The 13236-nt window shown below is 28.1% G+C and overlaps 1 protein-coding gene across 1 annotated transcript; it reads right to left on the bottom strand.

The window, feature by feature from the left end:
- Positions 1–1430: 1430 nt before the first annotated feature.
- On the bottom strand, positions 1431–12087 carry LOC142632527 (beta-galactosidase 6-like). The gene is made up of 18 exons (XM_075806911.1): positions 11920–12087; positions 9235–9330; positions 9048–9160; positions 8183–8249; positions 7399–7491; positions 7164–7307; positions 6895–6989; positions 6332–6437; positions 6085–6169; positions 5883–6001; positions 5601–5765; positions 5018–5199; positions 4809–4900; positions 3907–4013; positions 3718–3822; positions 3383–3487; positions 2613–2758; positions 1431–1548 (listed from the first exon to the last, which is right to left on the bottom strand). The coding sequence occupies exons 1-18, from the start codon at positions 12085–12087 to the stop codon at positions 1431–1433; spliced, it is 2106 nt and encodes a 701-aa protein (XP_075663026.1).
- Between the last annotated feature and the right edge of the window lie 1149 nt (positions 12088–13236).

A 13236-nucleotide genomic window follows, 5' to 3' on the forward strand; every position in this document is an offset into this window, starting at 1 on the left:
GTGTATCCATTGTTAACGAGGAAAATATGGCAAGAATATAGCTCAAATATATCAGATATAAATGTTTGAAATAGTTTAATATTGAATTATTTTGTAATGGCCCAAGCGGCTCAATTGTAGGGTTACCCTAGACTTTACCGTTCCTACTTCCTATATATAAACCCTATTAATTCGGATCGTTGTGACTAACACTTTACTCGTGTCACACTTGCATGTTCTCTTTTTATCTCTTGCTTCCGCTCTTTCTCAACTGTCTACGATATTAACAAAAACGTTTGGAATGCAAAGGATATCATAGTAATTCTACTTCCATTTTCCTTTTAGAAATGTGTCATGTGTGAACTACGTACTTTTTTTAATTTATTTTTGATATATGAATGTCTTTCTCTTCCCAAAAAGTCATACCCCAAATTTGTTTTGCACGTTAAATTGGGGGTTTTTAAACTATCGAGAAAAATAATAAATAAATAAACTGCACTTGAGATTAGACTAACACTTTTAACTTGTAGTAGGTTCCAGTTAACTGGTAAAGTTTCTGATTGTTGTATAAGAGATCTGAGGTTCAATTCCTGCCTACACCAAAAACTGATTGGTATCTTGATTTGATGATAAACTGCACTTGAGATTAGACTAACACCTTTAACTTGCAGTAGGTTCCAGTTAACTGGTAAAGTTTCTGATGGTTGTATAAGAGATTTGGGGTTCAATCTCCGCCTACACAAAAAACTGATTGGTGTCTTGATTTGATGATAAAGAACTATCATCAGGAGTGGACGTCATAGATTTGAAACTCTCTCTCAAAAAAAAAAAAAAACACCTTTAACTCGTATATTAGTAAAAATGAAAAGATAAAAACTGTTTTTAGAAGTCGTTTAACTTTTAGATAAAAGAAACTATCTCTAATAAAATTTAGAAAATAAATTATACATACATCTCAAAATAATTATATATTTTCACCCATAACATGGATCTGCAACTAGTGGTATTAATAATGGCATATTGGTATGCAAAATTACACTCCGTAATGGAATTACTAAATTATTTGGCTGTGCTTTAAGGAATAGTGGTTCTCCCTTTGCATTGAGAGTTGACTATGTATGGACTTTTGATCGTCCAACAAAAGTTGGAATTTTTAACAATCTTTTCTACATTGACCACAAGCCACATCTCACTCTATTTTTTGCATATCTTTCGATTTTGGGATCCATTTTCCCAATTTAAGCTCTTCAGAATTGCTTCTTTTTTTTTCTTTTCTTTTTTTCCTTTTTCTACTAGTTATTTGAATAAATTGAGATAAAAAGCTAAAAACTAATTTACTTTCAAAAATTAAAAATTAGATTATTTGAAATAAAGTTGAGTAACAGTAGACAATTTAAGTAAAAAGCTAGCTTCGAATGAAAACCAAAGGAAGTGACAGTAAATATATGTTCCTATACATTCGTGATTGACACGGTGTTTAAGGAAATCTGAAGAGGATTGCCAACAGTTTCTTCAAGCAAAACTAAAAGATTTCCAGAAGGTTTGAGGAACGATCGGGGCACATGATACCTGGAAAAAGATTTAAACAAAAGGAAATTAAATATGTAGATTAGTATATTGGTCTAATGAATGTGTGTATGTATGTATAGTTGTCCGTTCGCCTTTCTAGTCCTATATGCATTAGCTGAAAGAGAATAATCTTTGCTAAATTTAATATATAAATGAGTAATGTTTTGTCCATAATATTTTGATAATAATTTCACAATAGATTCTAGATGGCATACTATTACTAATTTTAATCTAAGTACACCATTGACTTTATTCTTTTATCTACTAATAACAGTTTCTCATTTAAGATTTATTGTATAAATGTTATAAACATAACATAACTCTTTATAAATTTACACTACATTGAAATTATGTAAGACAAAAAAAAAAAAAATTTACAAAAACAAATTACAATAGGTTTCAATTTTATAGAAGATGACTAAATTTGTATATGGTATAGGTATGTAGTAACAACTGGAAGTTGAATTCTACGGCCAGTACTCATGCACGGCAACAAGTTCAATCATGCGCTACGTGCTTGTTTAACTAACTATAAAGTTAAAAATTCACATATTTTAGATGTATAATTAAATGGGTGGTTGTGAAGAACTTATACTACTTTTGTTGTTCTTCTTTTTTTTCTTTTTTCTTTTTTTTTCCCATTGTCTTTGGTTGCAATTGAAACAGTTTTAAAAAATTTGTGAAAGCTTGAATGACACCATGACTTAAGACAAGAGACCACAAGGATCTTGAAAGAAGAAAAAGCCAAATGACACCTAGATCTATATATATATAGGTGAGACTACAATTTACATACATTACATAATACATGCATGACAAAAATATAAAAATTTTCATATATTTTTCCTCATTCTAAAAGCCTAAACTTTGACTAAGACCTTTGCTATTCTATGATTCTGAAGCATTGCAATTCTATTTTATTTATTTATTTATTACAAAAATATTTTTTGGGAATTCTCTATCTTGTTCTTGTGTGTGTATGAAAGTTTTTGTTTCTTTTTTCTGTTTGGTGTTTATTATTCTGAAATACAAAACTAATGTGGATAGCTATGATGGCTACATACATTATTTGTGATGGATTGCCTTTTTCGTCATGGTAAGAACTCCAATAGCGACCGATGCTTTGTCCATTAACCCAGGTTTCACCTTTGCCCATCGAACTAAGGTTTAAGGCTAAAGGGTCATTTCCCATAGGTGCATCGAAAAGCGTCTGCAAAATTATCAATTTACATTATTACACGTATCGATCAACTATACAAGCATATTAAATATTATAGAGGAAAGAACAAATGTACTAATTATTAATTATGTACTCTCACAGGAAATTAACAATTCTTTTGACTTAAAAGATAAATAGAAAGACTTAAAATGATTGACAACATATATATTAATATAACAATTCAGTCAAACTAGTTCAAATAAATAAATATATATATATATATATATATGTATGTATGTATGTATATATATTTTAATCATATGATCTTTGTAGTAATAATAATAATAATAATAATAATAATAATAATAATAATAATAATAATAATAATCTGTGTAATTGTCATATAACTTGTTTAAATAATTAAATAGGTGATACCATTAAAATACACACATATGATCACTTAAATGTTAAGGATGAGATTCCTAAATGGACTTAGAGGAAACATTATCAATAAATTTTATGCAGGAATGAATTTAAACCTTTATAATTGCAACCTTTTTTCTTCGTTGATGTGTTCTCTTGTATTTACAAAACCGTTTTTGGATTCTTCAGCATTTTTTTTTTTAATCTTACATGACCTTTTGTATTACATACATAAACCGTAGAGTTACTTACCTTGTACCAAGTAAATCTTTGATTGGGGGAAATTCCATTATTCCACACTACATTTCCCAAATTTCCTTCTTCATATGTTTTCAAGTCCTCTCCAAGTAGTCCAACCTGTAATGATTAAAGAATAGAATTTAAATAAATAAATAAACAAATCAATCTCTCTTATCCATTCTTAGCAAATTATCCTATAGGACAAATATTACGCAACTATGTTCAATATAAATATTTTTTTGGTAATTAAATATGGTTCAGAAGGCTCTAAATGGTAGTAGATTAGTCTTATTATTTTTATTTTACTAAATAATGATGGTAGATTAATCCAAGATAAAAGTGCTAACCTTATATCCCCATTTATTGTTAGTTAAATCAAACACTTTTTCGGTGCATTGGATTGCCACTGTTGTTAAGCCAGCCACTTTTCTTTCAAGAAAAGCTCCAGAATCCTTTACACAAGCACAAACGCGATTTTATTTTTGAAGTAACATATAAATATAAATTTTAAACAAAAAAATTACAAAAATCATTACCTGTAGCCCAACCATAACGCTGAGTATAGAAATATTATTCATTCCATTATTTAACTGTATTGGAATATCCAACTTGAAGCTCTCCCTAAATCTTCCATTTGCAGAGCCTGAATACAAACAAACATAATAGGTGAGGGTAAATAGCTTGAAACACAAATTCTTGAATGTTTAATCAAAGGCTTCAATTTATATTTTTTTAAACTTAGTATATATAAACATATATCATATAATCCAACAGTTTTAAAAAGGAGGGAGTTTTGGGTTCAACGTGTTAGAAGAAATTTTTTATTTTTTGTTAATTTAGTTAATCCCTCATTATGTAAAAAAAACTTGTGATTCACACCAATAAATAAATAAATATATATATATATATATATATATATATATTAATCTATATCTATCTATAATATAAAACTAAAGCATTGTTAATCTTTTATTGATCTCCGTTATGTTATGATGCATTAGCATACTATGCCCTATTAATTGTTTACTTCTTTTAAAAAACAAAAAAAAACAAAAAAAAAAAACATATCTTTTCAATTGTTTGTATATTCATCACATTCACTTCTTGTAGAAATTAGAAACAATTTTTTGAAAAGAATTGATTCTTGTTAACGTTTCATGGTTGACTATTAGTCGTAATATCTTATATATTACCTAAAATTTATTTTATGAGTATTTTATTTTAGAGAAATTTATTTTATGAGTTTGAATGAGATTTTTGCACCATAAATTTAATATAAATTTAAAATTTTATATATAATTGGTTTTGGTGTATCGCATGAGTTTAACAACCAGTATTGATAATAAAGGTAATTACTGTCATTTTTTCAAGAAGTTTGAATTTAATAATTTGAGGGATAATTAAACAATTTAGTGGTTGCCTTCGACTTATAACGTACCTGCGAATATGTTGTTCAAAAATGCATGGGCAACATGTGCACTAGATTCAACATGAAGTATTGGATTAGTGCAAGGCGAATTGGGTTGAAAGCTGTAGTTCAACAGAAAAATTCATTAAAATTCATTATAAATGTCAGTAGGATGATGCAAAGAAGTGAACGTATGAATATGGTTGAAGCTGGTAAAATTCAATGAGAGATATATTTACCTAATAGTATACCAAAGATAATCCGATTTGTCTTTGGTTGTACTTGTTTGCTCAAGCAATCCATTTGATTTTAGTGATGTATCTCTGAAGTTGACGATGAAATCGTTGAATTCTTTCCAGCAATTAGCTGAATCAAAAGTTTGTACTGGTGTCATGATCCTGTTATTAAACTTTATGTTCACCTATTCAAGATAAGAGAAAATGGAACTTTAGCCAAATGATCAAAATAAGGACAACAATATATCTGCACTTTCTACATGTCAAATGATTGTAAACTCGCAAGATATCGATTAAATTCTAAACAGCATAAATTATACAACCATTGGTCTTGTCAAAACAATAATTTGAGGCATAATTAAACATAATTTTTTGTTCTTTTTTTTTTTTTTTAAATGGCTAGGAATTTGTTTAAAAAATTAAGTGTGTACGATTTGTAATTAATGAATAAAATGTCATGAGCTCAAAACTATAATTATTGCTCTACTTAATATGTCAACAATTTGGTATTAATTCTTGTAGGATTAAAAATATGTATAATGGTCATCTGCAGAGAGCATTGTTATATATATTATATATAACTTACCATTGCCGTATTGAAAGCTACTTTTTTACAGTCTGGTAGAATACTGATCGACTTTGGAGGCAATTGGAATGAAGTTTTTCGAAATTGGACAATAGTATTATTATTTGTATCATTGTTTATTAGAAATGCCGAACAGCCTCCAGTATTTTCTTCGAAAAAAATGGCCTAATTAGTTAAAAGAAAGAAACAAAAATAATTGTTACTATAATATTATGTTGTAAATTTCATCTTTAAGTACATTCAGTGATATGAGAAAACATAAAAAGAATTTTGGTAAATTACCTCTTGCTGTGTACCTAAAGGAAATTTTGTTTGTGTTCCTTGTAGCAAAGTTGTAGAGCACAATTTAATTGCAGCATGCAACTCCTTAAGATGCCCCCACTTTGGTTGCCTAATTAGTCCTAAAATTATTAAAAGTAGTGGATTATTAATTGTTTTGTTCTTCTAATTAAGATTAAGAAGCTTAGGAACTTTTGCTACTCACCATATTCATCAAGAGGAGCTTGATCATAATAAGCTGTTATGACATATGAAGAGCTTGTTCTCCCAAAATTTGTTCCACCATGGTACTAGATAGATATGGAGTGTGGTATTAGACATGGTATGATTAGGTTTCAGATAACTAAAATGGTTACATAGTTTGCATAAGTGAAAATTTAAACGAAAATATTTATATTCAGGTGGAAATATAATTGCATTAGTTAATGAACGTTAGGATTAAAATACCATACCATGTAATAATTTACAAAGCTTCCATTTCTTGCAATAAAAAGTGCTACATGAAATGCAATGTCTTCGGCAGACCTTATGATTGGCTCCTTACCATATACTTGATAGCTTTAAAAGAAAAACTACAATTAGTTGGCTCTTAAAATTACTAAGAATCATATTGTTCTCATTCATAACAATATTGTTAATAACTAATTCAATTAACTTAGTAGAAGTTTTCAATTACAGTATAATAAAAAGGGGGAGTGGAAATCATTAACTTAGATTCATCTTACAACCACAAGCATGATCCAGCACTCTATCTCCATGGTACGAAACTTTTTTGAAATCTTGTTTGGTGAATTGCAATGTCTTCCATTTCTACTCGCTGAAATCTTGTTGCATTAATCTATTTATGTGTATGTGTGTTTGTATTATGAATTTATGTTCCTGTTTCTTTTACACTCCTCTAGGGAATTGAATGAAATGTAACATTTGCTTAAATTTCCTGCCCTGAATAATAATAATAATATTATTAAAAAAGAAGAAAAAGAAGAAGAAGAACAATGCAATGATTTGATCGTACTTAGATGTCCAATTTTCTGTCCATATTGATGGCTTGTTTGGTGAATTGGGTCCTGCAAAAGTTTCTCCACATCTGAACCCGTTGCATGCATTAATCTGCATGTTTAATTTGTCAAATGAAAATACAAACCAAAAAAGAAAAAGGTCCATAATGAATCAGTGCAATCATAGAAATTAGAATATAACAAAGAAAGCATTTTCAATTAAGAATGTTAGATTCCTACGTAAAACTAGTACTAAAACTGGTAGTCTTAGTTGATAAGTACTGACCACTGGATCAGGAGCATCCTGTTGCTTGCACATGACCCATGGCACACCTGTTTGGAGCCCAACTGCCATTTTAGCTGCCCAAAGAACATAAGGTGGTCCTTTTTCGTGGAATGCTGGTTCAATGTTTTGATATTCATTCTCAATCTATACCAGCATTAATTAGCACATTTCATGTGAGAAAATATACGCAGTAAAGAATTTATTACAAATTCACTAGTAGAATATGGTATAGTACCTGTGACAGAATGATGGGACCTCCTTGTGAGGCATATAAACCCTCTGACTTCATCAAGTTCACTATTTTTGTGGTAAAATTTTGCATATAGAACTACAAAATGAAATCATTTTAATTGTCAATTACCTATATATCGAATTAGTGCAGTTTATATACAAACTTTAGCAATACATCAAATGCAAGAATGTGAAAAATTTTTAGACTTCAAAGTAGCCTTAGAGCCTTGCTATTTGAAAGAAGGATATAACTTAGGCACAATTTGCAGTAAATTCTAATTAAATTTTAACACAGTTGCATTGAATTTAGTTATTTTCAGAAAAGATAACTTTCTTTTGTATTTTAATAGTCAATACAATGCGTTTCAATTTTGAAAAATGGGATATTTTGCATTTAAGTAAGTGTACATATATATTTCTCTTAAAAGAAAAAAAGAAAGAAAGTAACATCTTATCAATCTGTACAAATGGTGTCATGTTATCAAAACTAAACATGTCCCTAGGCAGAAGTCATATTGAGTGGAGGAACTTGTCCCCACTGAAATTTGGAAATTAAAATTTAAAAAAAAAAAATTAGTCCCATGTATAAAATTCAAGAGATTTGAATTTTTTTTTTCTATACTTGCATCCACTAAAAATATTGTAAAATCAATTACAAAACATAAAGTGGGACTTATGATTTTATCAAGTAGCTACTAGATTAAAAATTTTAACTTCCTACTAATTAATCGCCCCTTGTGAATATGGTGGAGAGAGAGAGAGAGAGAGAGAGAGAGAGAGAATTGTACCTTAAATGGCTCATTGTCTGATCGATAAACGATGTCAGGGACGTCATGCAACCAAAATGGAAACCCTCTACAACCCAAACACTCTTAAGTAATATATTTAATGCAATATTTGTGAGAGTAAATTATAATCCATTTAAAGATAATAATTATAACAAAAAATATGTTTGAGAAATTATATTGAAACTATCATAGAATTTTATTGGGTATACAAAGGAAATTTAGGATTTTTTTATTAAAAAAAATAGTACATATCGTTTGTAAATTTCAAATAAGATGGTCACAGAAGAATGAAAGAAGTGCATATACAATAATGTGGAGACATGCTTTAAATGTTTTCATATAATGATAAACTACCATATTTTTCAAAAACTTAAATTGTTAGGAAAATGTAAATTTGATCATTTCGCCATAATTTTATTAATATAAAATATGTTCTCTATAAAAACGATTAGTATAGCCTAAATTAAAACATTTTTCAGTACCAATCAGATCTACTTTATATTTTCTTGTCAAATTAATTTTAAGCATATAACCACAACACAAATTTTGTAAAAAAGTTTGTAACTTTTGCATTCTCCATGTGAAAAATAAGGGCACTGATGATGTAAAACTATTTATTATGAGGTCGTTTACTAGTTTGTAAATTAATATTTACAAGTGGACCTTTCTATTCTTGTAATTGGTCAACTCTAATAAGTAATAATAGCAACGATTATGATGAAAAATTGATAATAAAAATTTACTTTGCAAAGAAAACTAACTTTGTTTTCTTGGATAACAATAATTTTTTAACCTAATAATGCTTGTAATGCAAGTAGGGATAGTTCGTGGAGGTCATGGAATGAGAATCAATCTACATACATACCCATAATTCCATTCACTTTCAATGAAAGGTCCAATCCTAAGGGAAACATACAACCCTTGCTTCTGGATTTCCTTGATGAATTGCACCAGATCATAATTTCCACTGAAAACATACTGTGCAACACAAAATTTCCACATTAGAGAGAGAGAGAGAGAGAGAGAGAGAGAGAAGAGAGGGTTTAACTAACTTGACCAGGATTGGGTTCGTGAAGGTTCCAAAACACATAGGTTTGTATAACATCCAATCCTCCTTCCTTGGCTTTAGCTATCAAAGATGGCCACATCTGCTCCAAAATGATATAATTTCCCTTCTTAGATATTCCTCATGTTTAGTCATGGTGAATTAAAAAATCATTTGTGGTTGAATTTGTTTTCTTTGTTTTTATTTTTATTTTTACAATTCGACAGTTATAATATGGGAAAAAAAATTTATCCCTAAATGTTTACACTGGAATTATGAAGAGGTAACAATAAGTTAAACTACAAGACTTTTGGCTAATATTGTAATCATACACACACACACATATATATATATATATAGTATTTGAGATCAATTTGCAAAATAACAATTCATTCTTGTATATATTAAGCAATATTTGAATGCAAGAAAATTCAAAATAAAATAACATATTCATTATATTATTTATCTATTAGGGGTTTATTTACATAAAAAATCATTTTGAAATTGTAATTATAAAAAAAAAAATTTATATCAAGAGGGTTTTGGTTTTGGTTTAAAAAACCATCCTATTTATTAACTATTTATTTATATAATTTTTAAATACATTTATTGTATTATATAATAAAATAGAATAAATATTAATATATATATATATATATATATATATATATATATATAGTATATAATTTCCCCATGGACCTCGTTAATTAGCCTAAGAATTTATTATTATTTTACGCTCTGTTTGTTTTAGCATCAACATTTTCTGGAAAATGGTTCATTTTCCAAAGAGCATTTTCTAGAAAACTATATCATTTTCCAGTGTTTGGTAACGACCTTGAAAATGAGCTTGAGAATGTTTTCTGGTGTTAGGTATGCAAATTTTTATTTTTGTTTTTTATATTTCTTGTGTAATTTAAAATATGCGTATTATGTAAACTAACTAATGTAATCAATATTAAAAAAAAAAAAAAACCAAGGATGAATTTGGTTTTCATACTAAAATTTTGACAATAGATACAATAAAAATTGGTTATCAAATTTTCATGATCTCTACCACTCATTTTACTTATATATATGGACAGGAACGTCCACACACACACACACACACATTTATATATATATATATATATATATATATATATATATATATATATTAACCATTTGTCTATATACATAAAATTGACAAGAGAATACATCTTTAATAAGTACAAAATAACAATAACTTTTCATTGTCTACTCTTTTTGCTAGTACACTAATTGTCTACTATGGTCAACCAGAAGTCTTTAATATTACTCAAAATTATGTATTTATATAATGTATCTACATAATATATCATCACTACATAATATCTGCATAATGTATCTATCAACAAAAAAGATTATGCTATGTAAAAGTAATTTAGAGCCATATAGGTACTATGTTTAAAATTTTCGTCTTTTACTTCATTCATTCATTCTTTCTTCTTTTTTATTTTTTATGTGCAAAAAAAAACTTATACATGGAATCCATCAAACCAAAAGTTTCTTAGAGAAAAAAATAAAATCAAGTCTGAAATTCAAAGTAAAAAATTGAGATTTTGGTAGAGAGGAATGAATAATTACTGCTGCAAATATGTTCTCTTTTGCAAGTTGGTAGAGAAGAATAAAATAATTACTAAGCAATGAGAGAAAAAAAAAATCTACTCAAAGAACTGTTATAAAGGGGAAGAGAAATATGGAGAGAGATCTATGAAAGAGGAGAGACCAGAGTGAGTGATAGTGAGGGTGTGAGGAAAGAAAAAGAAAAGGGAAAAGAGAATGAGTGAGAGTGAGAGAGCGTACTGTGAGATAGAGATTGTTTTCCAAAAAAATTTTTTGGAAAACAAGCTATAAAAAAAAAAGCATTATTTTTATTAGGATTTTCCATTGACTAAAGATAGTTTTCCGTTGACCAGTTTTTTTTTGTGCTACCAAACACTGAAAAATGTGAAAAACTATCTTTACAGAAAGTTTTTCAGCAAAACAAACAGAGCATTAGAGTTCACACTTCGCAGTCCCTATAGTTATCCTTTTTATACTACTTCTTTCTCTCTCCCAACATATGAGTATATGAAGAACTTCAATAAACCCGACAAACATGCAGCAGGTAAAAACAAATATCAGCTAAATGTTTGAAAATACTGCTGCTATCCGTGATGTAATGGACTAATGGCCAATGGGAGACAAATGATTTACGCTAGAAAGTTGAACCTTTTTTCGCTTTACACAGAAAATGGTTGCCAAGCAGCATTATTTGTTAAGAAAATTGTTATTATGCTCATTTATTATGTTATTAAAGTCTATTAATTAAACATACATTCCATACAACATTTGTAATAAAATTTGTAATAATTTACTATTTTAGCAATACATTTTTCTCTCACATATTAGTGATTCAACTAGATCCTAATAATTCCATTAAAAAAAAAAAAAAAACTAGATCCTAATAGATAAATTCATATATATATATATATATATATATATATATATATATATATATATATATATATATATTTATATAATGGAATTCATATTGGAGAATCAAATTTATGATGGAATTCATTATTTATAAAAGAAGATCTGGTATTATATATTGTATTCCAGAAATATATTATAATCATCTTCTTCTAATGAATTAAATATCCGAAGAAGATGATAATGATTTTAATGATACCTGAGGAGTGCTACGAGGATAGTGAATTGAACCCGAAAGAAGAATTTGTCTCTGCCCATTAATGATGAGAGATCTTCCATCGTATGTGACTTCTCTTCCATCAGCATGGCCACCTTCCAGCATTATGACCACCAAAAGACCCCAACACAGCCTCAACCACCACCCCATCTCAAGGCCAATCTGGTTTGGTTTCTAAGCTCGTTCACTACCCTCTCTAGGTCTCTCACTACAAATATAAAATTTTGTGTATCTCAAAGAATCTAGAATGTTTGAGAAGCTCTTAGCTAGGTGTCTTAACAAGTTGGGATGATAAAGAAACATGAGAAGACTGATTATTTATTCTGAGAGCAAGGTGAGCAGATAGATTAGATCAATGTAGATGAGTAGGATATTTGGGGTCCGCTACATTAGGAATAATTAATGTGCTAAATTCTTTTTATCATATAAACAATTATTAGACACCTATAAATAATTAATATGTGCATTTACCCCATTAGCACATTGAGTGAATTTTAATTTGATATAAATGCAAACTTTACTTAGAAAAATTTATAAAAATAACCATATTAATTCTTTTTATTATAGATATAATTATTGCACACTTATAAATTATTAAGAGAAATAATATGTTCACAATATTTTTACAACATTTTTAAAACAAATCTTAAGTGGCAGGTTGTTACTGGTTGTTATTGTTGGGGCAAAAAAGTAATCTTAGTGCTAAGTTCAAATTTGAACCAATAATAACTAACTACCTATGATTTGTTGTGAAAATGTTGTAAAAATGTTGTGGACGTAGCACTTATAAATTATTAATATATGCATTTACCCCATGAACACATTGAGTGATCTAATAATTTGATATAAATGCAAACTTTACTTAGGAAAATTTATAAAATTACCAAATTAATTCTTTTTACTACATATACAATTGCACACCTATAGATAATTAATACATGCATTTACCTCATTAGCACATTGAATTAACTAATAATTTAACATAAAAAATTTTACTTTGGTGGAAGCCTAAATGAAGAGAATCTTAAAGAATGTGTCACATGGTAAAAGCTTATACTATTTCATGATAATTAGTATAACAAGATAATTAATACACAATAATAATAAATTCATCTATCCTATTAAAATATGATAATTAACTAGCAAAAATTTGACATAAATGGAAAGTTCAATGAAATGGAATGTTAGATGAATCTACCGTTAGATTACATTATCTTCATATATTCTTCATACTTGCAAAATTTCAAAGTGATCAAAGATTAATAGTCATATCATCAATCAATTATTTAAATTCAACTT

The sequence above is a fragment of the Castanea sativa genome, chromosome 4 (genome assembly GCF_040712315.1).
Source record: "Castanea sativa cultivar Marrone di Chiusa Pesio chromosome 4, ASM4071231v1".
NCBI classification, from domain to species: Eukaryota; Viridiplantae; Streptophyta; class Magnoliopsida; order Fagales; family Fagaceae; genus Castanea; species Castanea sativa.

Excerpts from the sequence above, each read along its gene's own strand:
- LOC142632527 (XM_075806911.1), bottom strand. The coding sequence starts at position 12,087 with ATGGGGTGGTGGTTGAGGCTGTGTTGGGGTCTTTTGGTGGTCATAATG. Across the intron at positions 7,492-8,182 it reads CAGACAATGAGCCATTTAAG|TTCTATATGCAAAATTTTAC; the intron begins GTACAATTCTCT and ends TTCATTTTGTAG. Across the intron at positions 3,488-3,717 it reads ACAATAAATGGGGATATAAG|GTTGGACTACTTGGAGAGGA; the intron begins GTTAGCACTTTT and ends TAATCATTACAG.